The 13,012-nt window shown below is 40.7% G+C and overlaps 1 protein-coding gene across 3 annotated transcripts in view; it reads right to left on the reverse strand.

The window, feature by feature from the left end:
- The window catches only part of NTRK2 (neurotrophic receptor tyrosine kinase 2), a 398,774-nt gene that overhangs the window by 84,292 nt on the left and 301,470 nt on the right, over positions 1-13,012 (reverse strand). For all 3 annotated transcript variants that reach the window (XM_055135520.1, XM_055135455.1, XM_055135589.1), the window contains exons 15-16: positions 9,650-9,822; positions 3,339-3,573 (exon numbers count right to left, since the gene is read on the reverse strand). In XM_055135520.1, the coding sequence (XP_054991495.1) occupies positions 3,339-3,573; positions 9,650-9,822 (408 nt within the window). The remainder of the gene's footprint in view (positions 1-3,338; positions 3,574-9,649; positions 9,823-13,012) is intronic.

Consider the following 13,012-nt stretch of genomic DNA (forward strand, 5'->3'; position numbering starts at 1 on the left):
TAATAAATTATATATAGAGAAGAAGAACCTTTACCAGTTGACCAGAAACAACCAGTGGTGGTAAGGTGTTGTGAGAAATGAACAGTCATTCACTGTTGGTGGAATCTTCATCTGACTCAGCTGCTATGGAGAATAGTATAGAGACTTCCCAAGAAATTAAACACAGTTTCCCTTTGACCCAGGGATTCTATGTATTGGCCTCTACCCCAAGAACACAAAAACATTAGTTTTAAACAGATACATGTATACCTCTATTCCCTGCAGCATTATTTACAATACCCAAGATCCAAATACAAGCCAAATTCCAATGGCAGTTGAGTGGATCTCTCTCTCTCTCTCTCTCTCTCTCTCTCTCTCTCTATCTATCTATCTATCTATCTATCTCTATTTCACACACAGAGGCTACTAAACTATGACAAAAGATGAAACCTTATTTTTATCTTTCATAAGGTATCATATTAAGATAAATAAGAGGTAAAATAATAAATATCAGATAATCTCACTTTTTAATTATTATATAATCATATATAATGCTATTATGAACATCTACGTGCAAAGGTTTTCCATTAACATGATATCAATATACTTAGGCATATACCTAGAAGTGAAATGAGTTATAGGATAACTATGTCTTGACTATTTTGAGGAACTGCTAAACTGTATTGCAAAGCAGTGTTACCCTGTCACTTTATAGCTTGGAGAGATTATAAGAACCTTTCAGTTTTTCTAATTTTCTGTTATCACTTGTTATTCTCTATCTGTTTGGTATAGTCATCCCGCAAAGAGTATTGGTATCTCACTCTGGTTTTGACTTAGCATTTCACAAGTGACTAATGGCATTGAGCACGACCATGTCTATATGTTCTATTCAAATAACTTGCCTAGATTTGATTGAGAATTTTCTTATTGTTGAACTCTATTTTTCACTTTGATTTTTTTTAGTGATAGAAGAATAGAACATTGGGTTCTGCATACTTTGACTTTGAACATAAAATATAACTTTATTGATTTGGATAGTGATAATCTGAGCACATTTATTAAGCATTTATTTTGTTTCAGCCCCCTATAATTCCATATTAATGTGTAGCTATAGAGAAAGTAGTTGTTTGGTTTATAATTTTTTTCTCTCCAACTTTCCACAAAATCAGAAAATATTTTCCTTGAGGAGTAACCTATATGTATTTTTTTTTCTCCTGAGATAAGGAGATACCCACTTCCTTGGCTTGTTAGCCAAATGAGCAAAACTTTTGTGGAAATACATTCATTCATCCAGTAGTAAATTTAAACTTCTATATTTTAGATATTAAAACAGCTTTTTTATGCTACCTAAGCCAAGTAATAAAAAACTTCACATCCGTTTATTTAGGGCAGTGCTTAGGGGATGCACTCAGAGACCTTCAGGGAACGGCGTGGAGGCAGGACTGGTTGACCCTCCTGCATGCTAAGCGCAACACTAACTGGCTGGCTGTTCCCCAGCTCCCAGGAAGCTCCATTTCCAATACCTGAAGTTTCATGTTTCCTACAAATAAATCTCTGAGAACTCTTTTCATCTTGTTCACCTCACTTCTTCTTGAGATAGAAAATATAAATACTTACCAAACTGACAAAAGAAAAAACTAACAATCACAGAACACAATTCTGAAAGATAATGTATACATTTTTTAAACAATTACAGAAAGGCTGATTTGTCTAAAATGAAGAATATGGAAAATGATTTAAGAAGCTTCCACCTTAAAAATACATCAAAAAAGAAAGCAAAGGTGACAACGAACATATGTTTATGTTACCCAGTGCTAAAAGGTAGTTGATCTATACTTCTTCGGCTTTTAGGCTAAATAGTTGCAGCATATATGTATTCCTTTACTTTTTTTTTTTTTTTTTTTTTGCTGTTTTTGGCTCACACCCGGCAATGCACAGGAGTTACTCATGGCTCATGCTCTCAGGAATTACTCCTGGCAGTGCTCAGAGGACCATATGGGTTGCTGGGAATCCAACCCAGGTCGGCTGCGTGGAAGGCAAACACTCTACCCGCTATGTATTGCTCCAGCCCCGATATTCCTTCTTTTTTTATGTTCTTTCCTTTCCACTGAAAAAAAGTAACAAAGAAACCCAGAGGGTTTGAGGTGATCCAACACCATCCCTAATCTTCACTTTAGACTATCATGACTTCAGGTTTCAAAACTTTGTCCTCCTCTCTCATATCCAAGTTCCAAAATCTCAGTTAACAAATCAAATAGGCCAAGGGGCCCAATTCTGAAGAAAGGGGGCTGGGATTTTAATGACTCTTTACCTCTAACCATCAGTACTTCTAGTGGTGGACCCTGGCTGGAACCCTGCAGGTACAGACAGAGCAGAGCCTTTTACATCTCACTGAGACAGTCATCAGTCACTCCATTGTCAACTGAGACGGTTCTAGGTGGGTTTTGCCAAGTCTAGCACACTGCTATTTATAGGAACATGCCAATCTGAGGTCAAACATCCAAGCTCCAGATAGAATTTTCACAAATCAAATTCAGACCTCAAAAATCTTTTAACCTCATACCCACCAGGAATTCTCCCTCTGCCTTCATTCTGCACGTTTTCCCCAGCCCTAACCCTCAAGTTTTCCTGGGAGAATTCTCATGTTCTCTGAGAGAAAGTGAAACGTGATATACAGTAACTTCAGAGAGATATAGAAAAATCACAGTGGGTACTGTGGACTGGATTGTGTTCCTTCAAATTTTGTAGAGAGAAGCATTAACCCCCAGTACCTCACATATAGCTTTGTTTAAAATAGTTCCTCTAGGGGGTAATTAAGTTACAATGAGACTATTTGGGTATGTGCTAATCCAATTTAGTTGGTGCCTTATAAGGAGAGGAAGGTCTTGTTTGTCTGCTGCTTTGGTAGCTGTCCTACAAAAAGTGATCATTTTCAAGGAGACTAGGATCAATTTCCAGTGATATATTGCTCAGAGATGTCAGTCAGATGAGAGACCACCAGGGCCACACAGTGCTGGGGGTTGAATGCAAAGCTTTGCACACAGCAGGTATGTGCTCTGCCACTTGAGCTATTTCCTTGAGCACTAAGAAAAAATAAGTTACACTGAGACACACTAAAAATGCTACACACAGAAAACAGAATGGATGAAAACTCAACTAATTGCTTTGTACAGGCCAAAAGGGGAACCCGAAGGACAAGTCAGGCCTACCCATGTCATCTTGGACTTTTAGCCTGAGGACTGTGAGAAAATTTGATTCTGTTTTTAAAGCCAACTAGTCACTGCAGCCGTGCACAGTGATACCATGAGAGGCTCCCAAGGGAAACAGGTTCCTGAGCATCCTGAGGACACATCACTCACCCTGTAGTAGTCAGTGCTGTACACATCCCGGGACATGCCGAAGTCCCCAATTTTCACCAGGAGGTTCTCCCCCACCAGGCAGTTCCGGGTGGCCAGGTCTCGGTGCACAAAGTGCTGGGATGCCAGGTAGACCATGCCAGCGGCGATCTGCTGGGCAATGTGCAGCATCTGAGACTGAGTCAGCTCTGTTGGTGGGTTGCCCTCAGCCATGAGCACAGCATCAGGTCCATGTGCCCTGGAGATAAGTGAAAAGCAGAAGGTGTTGTTGAACTTTGGGTCTTTACTTCATGGGTATAGTGATGCCAAAATACCGTCAGACTGAGACAGAGAATAGAGAGATGCTCTACCCGCAGCTGTACCTTGAAACACATAGACTTCGTTTCCAGCGTTTAGAATACCCAGGGCCCCAGGGGCCTTCCTGTTGGTCCCCTAAACACACAGCATGCTCATGTTTTAGGTGTTCTGGAACTATACTGCAGGTTGTCAAACACTGGTCAGAATCCTTGGCCCTGTGAAGCTATTGATGTCTGTTTCTAAAAAAAGGAATGCAATAATCCAAAAGCAAACCCTGGGGTCAAGTCTGGCTCTCCTAGAGGGGCAAGGTATAATGTCATCACAGCAAACTAAATGCTCCTCTCAGGTCTCCCAGCCCTCAGGTTCCAGAGCTGACAAAGCTGTTCCCCATGCCATCCCCCACACCCCCCACCACATGCACACACACACAAACACAGCCCCATCCCACCTGTTCTTTGACAGTCTGCTTTCCAAGCTACTAGGGTATCATTTAAGCTCAATTTAGCCAAAATCTGAGGGTATCCTTAGCCTGGAAATTGCCCCCTGCCTACCTGCCTCCCCTGCATTCCCACCACTTCTAGTTCCATACCACAAAGGAGAAAGCTTTTGGATCGCCACACATTTATTTCCTTAAGGGCACGATTTTATTCTGTACACAAGGGAAATGGTATCGGCCATCACCTTTTTCTTTTATCTATACTCTAGTCTTTTGCCAGCAGTGTGAGGACTTTTGCTCTGCCTAGAGAGATAAGCCATCTCTATCTCCTATCGAACCTGCAGTCAATATGGCAGCATGGCTGTGAGTGGTACTCTCCTGAAGGCCTGAGACAGAAGCACAGGGCAGGAAGTAAAGGTATTCTTTGCTAGGGCTAAGGGATCTCTCCCTCCCAAGATAAACAAGGAAGGCTTCCTCGGGACACATTGTAGCTGTTTCCATCCCACAGTTTAAACATTTCTACAAAATTTTCTGCTCTTCGGGGAGGGAGATGCACACTGAAAGTCGACTAGAGACTGAACATGATAGCTATTCAATACCCCTATTGCAAACTACAACACCCAAAAGGAGAGAGAGAACAAACTGGAATGCTCTGCCACAGAGGCGGAGCAGGGTGTGGGGTATGGGATAGGGGGGTGGGAGGGATACTGGGTGCACAAGTGGTGGAAAATGGACACTGGTAGAGGGATGGGTGCTCTAACATTGCATGAGGGAAAAACAAGCACGAAAATGTGTGAATCTGTAACTGTACCCTCACTGTGATTCACCAATTAAAAAATAAATAAATTATAAAAAAATTTTTTTTGCTCTTCCTGAGGAAGGGAAGTTAATGATTCCCCAAGACCAAAAATTCTGCCTAGAGCTTAGACTCACTTGAGACAATGAGATAACGGGCAATACCAAAGCAAATGGTCAACTAGATAACCCAAAAGGCCTAAACCAGCCCAACCACTCTGTAGTATCCTTGTACTCTCTGTAACATTCTTGTCACTTGACAAGTTAATATAAAAACCCAATTTTCCTACTAAAAAAGCGTAAAATGAGTCATACTTAACCTAGTCCTATATTAAATTCCTCCCCACATGGGGAGTTTCTTTCTCTTCTACTTTCCAATGAAATTTTCTGGTTACTAACTCTGAGTCTGAGCACCTTTATTTCTCAATGTTTTCATTCTTGAAATAATTTCAGAACCTGGGAACCATGGATGAACGTGAGAATCACTGTTATTGTTTCTGCATTACTGCTAGCTCAAAATATTGGATGTGACCATTCCTGGGGAAGAACTTCCTGTGTTCCTCTAAGTCTTAGAACATTTGCTTTCCACTTAGCCCCTTCCTGTAACATCCAAGTAATTACACTGGGAAGTGCTTTTTGGGTGTGTGTTGGGAATGGGGGAATGGGGAAGGTATGCAAGCTCAAAATCTCTCACTGGAGGTATAAATTCTTTCAGTACAGTGACCAGGATCTTGGAGCTCAGAACTGTTTCCCCACTACTCGTGATGTCAGCAGAGCTCTAGAACTTCAGGGGGATGGGGGGACTCCTTATTCTATAAGTGGAGTTTCTATCTGTGCCTTCCCTAAGCTCTTTGAGGAAGGAGTAACTAGACTGTTCTGCACCATACTCTGTGCCCTTTTACAGGAGTCAGAGAGAATCTGCAAATAATGGTCCTCCTCAAACAGGTGATGACCAGATGAAAGGCCAGTGCGGACTCTCTGTACTGGCCTGTGGTGGGACTCTCGGGGACATGAGCTTTCCATGTCAGCAAAACCTAGTTCAAGTCTAGACTAGGGGAAAGGTGAAAATGAGAATGTTTTCATTCATCATGAGACAAAGCTCTTACTGTGCTCTCAGCAGGAGTGGAAGTAAACTGAGAAATTCAGAGGTTTTCAGAGACTCCAAGTCAGGAGGAAATCTTCACTGGTTTAATTCAGAGTGAATGAAAGAAGCTGTTGACTTGCTGCTGTACAAGACAGCAGATCTCTTCTGAGTTCTACTAAAGCCAACACAATGGCCTCATGTTGTCCTGAGGCACTTTAAAAGCCATTTCACCTCTTCCGGGATCAAGTACCTTCAAAGGGGACAAACTGCCTTCAGTACCCTGGAGTTGGGAGGTGTGACTTTATTTTTTCAATTACAAAGTGGTAATGATGACACTAACAGCTTAGGTTTATGCAAATTGAAACCTTTGAAATGCTTAGAAATACAGTATGTATTAGCTACTGTTCTTTAAAGGGCCTTATCTAGCTTCCACTCTTTGGAAGAGAATTTTAGAGAGAAGATAAAAGTTAAAACTCTAATCTTGAAAGCAAGAATTGTAGTTTAGTCCTCATTTCTCACCTAGGCCTTCACAATGTTGTTATTCAGTATATGACTTCTGGGTGATGAAACAATCAGAAAGACAATGAAAGACCTCTATCCCTAGGAACAGTGTTAGATCCCCTTCTAGGGAGAACCACTGCAGTTGACCACACATCACTGTGCCTAAGAATCTGATTCATGGCAAGAAAAACATCTTGTTCTCTGGGTTCAACTGATTTTGAAATTGGTCATGGGGTTCCAATTGCTGCATGTCCTGTGCAGGGTGCCCAGGGAGAATCAGGCACCTACTCACCTACTCTCTGAAAGGCAAGGAGAGGTAAAGTTTACATGAGATGAAAGTAAAAGAAAGGAACTCTCTCAACTCTCTCTCTCTCTCTCTCTCTCTCTCTCTCTCTCTCTCTCTCTCTCACACACACACACACACACACACACATACACACACACATTAGGAGCTCACAGAAAGATTTATTTACTTCAAAATAAATTTCTTTGGATTTATTAGGGAAGTAGACTACACCATAGGAATTAGGGAAAAATATTTTTCTTAGGAGTATTAGACCTTAACTAAACTCAGTTTCTTTTCAAATAGATATGACAAAAGAATGTGCAAAAAATACCATCATCCTTTTTCCTCTCACATACAAGAAACATTTTGTTGCCATCAGATAACACATTAGGATAACTGTTTCTGAACACTATAAATTGACTACACATCCCCAGTCTTGCTGAATTTGTTATTCAGACACACAGACAAAGCAGAGAATAGGGACCATTCCAGCAAAAAAATGAAATTGGATATGCATTTATGAGACAGAGAGTGTTAAAAATTATCTAGATGATACAAAATACTTCTCAATAACATTTCTAAACCTGGCACTATGATCTTCTACTTCCACTGTTCACTCAGTGGTAAGGTCAGCTTATTACTTAAACTGCACAGTTTCAAAATCTTCTAGTGGCTGCAAAAAACTACTAGGAATGAACCATTCAGTGTACAGAGATGTTGGAGGAGAATAGAAATGTCTAGGTCTAATCATACCACATAACAAGTAACAAAGTCCTCCAGCCAGAACAAAGAGGAAAATGTGTGAGAGAAAAAGCTGTTGTAGGGACAAATCTACTCCTGACACTAGTGCTTCAGATGAATAAATATTATTCACATTTCTTTTATAGGTGAGGTAACATCAGGAAAGGAAACCACTTTGACTCTAACACTTTCCTGTTTCTCCTAAATAATATTATTTATTAAGATATCATAGTACAAAGGATAAGGTGCTTGCCTTGCACATGTCTGATCCAGGACTGATTCCTGAAATCCCATATTATCCCCTGAGTACCATCAGCAGTGATTCCTGAGTGCAGAACCAGGAGTCCTTCACATCACTGTGTGTGACCCCCAAAAAATGATATCACAGAAGTACATATGCTAATATTCCAACTATAAGAGACAATACCATTTCAAAGAAAACAGTTTCAGAGGTAGTTGCAACTTGGAGAGAATTTTCCCATGATGACTGGAGCACTGAGGGTATTGAGGTGAAGTGGACTGGGGATCCACCTGAAGGACACAAATCTGTGATGCAGAGCAAGAAGTGCCTACCACCCCAGGCCCTCAAAACTGCTCCTGGTCTTTTTAAATTTTGTTATTTTGTTTTGCTTTGAGAACCATACCCAGAGGTGCTCAGGGCTTACTCATGGCTCTGTGCTCAGAGATCATTCCTAGTAGGCTCGAGGCCCATATAGGGTACTGGGATTTGAAACTGGGTTGGCTGTGTGCAAGGTAGAAAGCCCTACCTGCTTCAGTGTACTATTTCTCAGGCCACAGCTCCTTATCTTAAATGTATGGCTCTTATTTGTAGTTCCTTATTGCTGCTAAAAGCATTCAGGATTTTGTGTCAAGAGGTGCTTGAGTCAGCCGTGTATTCTTACTCTTGATAGCTACAGGACAGGAGGGACATTTACTATGATCCATAGTGGGTGTCAGTGACAATAGACTTCCTCTATAAAATTCAACTCTTCCTGTAATTTCTACAACTGAGGCAGTTAATTTATTAGCATAAATAATCACTAGCAGCTTCAGTTCATTGAACACTTTGCATTCACTCCAATGCTAAGACATTTCTATATTCAATCTTATTCAGACTTGCCTGCCTTGCTACATCAATATTCAGCTGAGCAAACTGAAAGACTTATCCAAGTACACTCAGCTAAGAACTGCCAGAGTCTATTTCATTTCCTCTTTTTTAAGAGGCCAGAAAACCTAGTCTGTTCCCTTAGATTCATTGTCTCCTGAAAGGCTCTACTATGATCTCTTTTATTTGGGGAGTGGTCCTCACAGTTGTAAAGTAACTTTATTGTTTCCCTACGTGATGTCCATACTAAATTGTCTCTCATTGACTTTACAAACTTTACAAACTCTTCTAAGCCCTGGTAGGCATCACCTGACAAGGCAACTTTCTAAGATGCCACCATTGACCAAAGCCCAACCAGATTAATGCTAGGCCACCTAAATTCTAAATCCTATTTAAGACCCAATTATCTTTTTTATAGATTCTATGTTCCCCATAAGGCTTGTCTTGCTGCTTGCTAGCAACCCTGCATTCCACAAGCTCATTATACCAACCCACAGTCCTGAGTCTTTTGTGTTCCCCTCCGATATATCTGACCAGCTTTTCCTAATGCTTCTGTTTTTTGAATTATTTTCATTTTATTGGATCTTCTGGCCTACTGATCTTCTGAGTTTTCTTCTGTCTTTAGAATAAAGTTCAAAAAGGTATCTTCAGGACCTCAGTCCTTCTAGCTCTTGTATTTCTCTCTCTGCTCTTCTCCTATTGTCTTCAAAAACCTTTTACTATGACCCTGATGCCTTAGATAGTATTGTTCTCTTTGTCTTAAAGAATATTCTCTTATCTGCCTGACAAACTCCTGCAGATCCACTAATTCTCCTCTCCAATGCACATATCACATGACATTTAATTTAACAAATAATCAATACAGTTAAAAATGAGTTGAACTATTAGCACCACATTGTGTAGTTAGTTGGGTGAAGAGCTGGAGCAATTCCTTTCTCTATGGTATGCAATGGTGACAGCAGCAGGCCAGACCCTTCCAGATAATAAGTTTTCCACTCTTCTCTCTCTGACCATTAGAACAATACAAGCCCACCTCCACCTCCCATCTGGTAGTCTCCCAAAGCTGTACCTGAGGAACTTGTTGAGGTCCCCATGTTTCATGTACTCAAAGACCATAATGAGGGGGTCACCCTCTACACAGACACCATAGAACTTGACGATGTGTTCATGCTGGAGATTGGTCAGCAGCTCGGCCTCACGGTGAAAATCTTTGCGTGCATTGTCACTGGCATCTTTTAGCGTCTGAAGGAAGGGACAGAAACGGGAGAAAATCAACACCTTAAATAGATGATGTGAAAACATCTAAAATGGAGAACAGCAAAGGGAAGGTTCTGCCAAGAAGGAATTACCAGTGTGGGCTCTGAGGTTCCTCAAGGGAAGAAAATTCATCTCCCTTATTACACAGAGTATCAGTAAATGGCCAAGTTCCTGAGGAAACAAAGTTAATCTTAATCACTGAGGAAAAGTGTCCTATAAGGATGCTTTCCAGCTGGAAGCACTCACACAGATGTTCCCTCATTAAGCCTCAGACAGAAGCCTTTTAGAGTCTGTCCTTCTCACCCTCATCTGAACACATTGTTTTTTCTCAATATCTGAGACCAACTGAGCTTTTGGTATGTTATGTATTGTTCACCTTTGCTCATATAACACTATAAATATTTTATATTACAGAAATGTTCAGTATAAAGAAGAGCATAAATGAATGTTCATACACCCAACTTTCAACAGAGATCATTTTGCAGTTCTAATCTGCCATACTCTACAAAGCCTTTTTCAGTTTGTCCACACACATAGCTGCCCAGTGAGCTACATGATGGCTGTTCATATGCCACCAAGAAGAAATCACACAGTATGCCAACCATGCTCTAGTGACTTTAGTTCTTGATTCACTTGCAGGAAATTGGGTGATATTTTATTTCACACACAGTGAGTATTTTGGCTGAGCTTTTGTCCTGCACCAGTAGCCATGTTGTTTCCAAGAAGATGTGAATCCAAATTCAAGGCACACATCCTCAGATATTGTGAGTAAGTAGGGGAGTAAGTTATATGTACAATTAATGTAATTCAAGTTCAGGATGCAATACTCTGGGTAAATTGGATCTCCTGAATTTTTGTTCAGTTTGTTATATTTTTTTCTTTTCTTTTTTTGGGGGGAGTGGGTGGTAGGAGTAAGCAAACATATTCTTTTTTTCATTTTGCTTTATTTTATGCTAAACTCTCTACAGAAACTAACACTTCCTCTAATTGCCTTAAGCAGAGTTTAAGGCTTCTCTCTAATGGTTATGTGACAGGAAGAGAAATTATAAGTGTACTTTTTATTGGGTCAGATGTAGCTGCTTAGTAGACTAATATCTGGTGATGTATTTTAAAGGTCTGATCATAGAACTTTTTACATTCACTTTATAATACTTTTGTTTTCTGAGTTCTCTCTCTTTCTCTGTCTGGCTTTGCACTCAGGAATTACTCCCTGTGGTGTTCAGGGATCATATGGGATGCCAGGGATCGAAACCAGGTCTGCCATGTGCAAAGTAAATTCCCTACTCACTGTACTATTGCCGCTGCCTGAGCAGTGTCTCCTAATATCACCACTAGCTCTGCTTCAAAGTGGGTAAATTTAGGCCACTCAGTGCTCAGAGAAATGCTTTGACAGAAATGCTTTCTTCATAAAGCTTTATTAACGCAGATGCCATTGAAACCTCATTTTTCTTCATTTAATAACCAAAGTGATAGAGAACCTGGGATCTGAGACTCTGATCCATTAAAGTTCTAAAAACTGGAATTATCCCTATTCCACTAAACTACTTTCATCCTGGCTGCAGAAGGAAGAGTGGAGCATTTATCTTGGTGACTTATTTAGAAGAATTTTATCTACATTAATGTTTTTAAAATTCACTCACTGCTCTTTTTGGTGAATTTCCAAGTAGAAAAATAGCAGATGAGGCAAGGAGGTAAATATTGCAAAAAATGGAAGGAAACCCCTGTCTTTACCTGATCTCAGAAAACAAAACAAAGTAACTGGGCATTTTTCGCACTTGACCTTGCATTCTTTTTCTTTTTGCTTTTTGGGTCACACCCAGCAATGCACAGGGGTCACTCCTGGCTCTGCACTCAGGAATCACCCCTGGGAGTGCTCAGGGGACCATATGGGATGCTGGGAATCGAACCCAGGTCGGCCGCATGCAAGGCAAACACCCTACCCGCTGTGCTATCACTCCAGCCCCTTGACCTTGCATTCTATGCACTTTCACTACTTCTTCTGATGACAGAAATGCTTTGTGCTTGATAACCTGCTTATCATTGACTACCCAACCCAGTGCTGAACACTAAAAGATTTTCTGATACACTCAATCTTTGTTTGTTTGTTTGTTTGTTTGGTGGTCACACCTGGCGATGCTCAGGGATTACTCTGGCTCTGCACTCAGAAATCATCTCTGGTAGTGCGAAGGGGAGAAATGGGATGCCCAGGATTGAACTCATGTCCACTGTGTGCAAGGCAAATGCCCTACTCACTGTACTATCTCTCTAGACCCAGATATACTCAATTTTTAGAATCGGTTCTAAAAGAAATGAAAAAGGAATCTTCATTTGGAAAGATAGGCTAGCAACCTAAATGACAAATGAACACAAAGGAAAGGTCACGGGAATAAGTAAATGGGAGCATAAGTGGAGGGGATTGTTTCCTAGTGTGTGTTCTCCCTGAAAATTGTCCCCATAAAGCTGCACTAGGCCTTGCATCAAAAAAGCGATTGAAAGCAACAATGGTGGTTCTATGTTGGGTCTTTCTGAACTCTAGTTTATGTCTCTCTGGAATAAAGATACCAATATGATATGTTTTGCAGAAGGACTGGATAAGTCTGCAGGTTGTAATGCCTCCCAGGTCCCTGGTAAGAGATGATATGTCAACAGTTTGAATTTGAAAGCCTGACTAGATCTGCAGTCAAATTGTAGAAAGGCCAAAAAACAGTTGGTCACACAGTAATTGAGAACAGTTGATGTAGAGATAAGGCATCCGACCCTTCCCCAACTCCTACTTCACCACAAGGCATGAGACCATCAAGCTATTCAGTCAGCTACTGTTAAACTCCTCAAAGTCCTGAAAATCTATAACCTCTATTCAGAGATTTTTTTCTTTATGCCGAGGCTTCTCAGTGTCCAAATGAGCTCATTTTGGTCCATATTTAACAGGAAGAAGGCAGCTGACACTTTTAGGTCTCTATTGCAAGATGAGAACAAATTCTGTTCTCATTAGCTGGGTAGAGCGTAGCCATAGAATAGAGTGAAGGAAAAGAATTTTGGGACAGGGGGGAGACAGACTAGAAGTGCTAGTAAGCAACTAATATTCCCACTTCCCAAAAGCAAAATACAAAGAGAAGAGATTCTATTTAGTACAGTGTTAAAGTGCTTCAGTTAAAGTTTTGAACTGAAGAGAGAA

The sequence above is a fragment of the Sorex araneus genome, chromosome 1 (assembly GCF_027595985.1).
Source record: "Sorex araneus isolate mSorAra2 chromosome 1, mSorAra2.pri, whole genome shotgun sequence".
Lineage (NCBI taxonomy): Eukaryota > Metazoa > Chordata > Mammalia > Eulipotyphla > Soricidae > Sorex > Sorex araneus.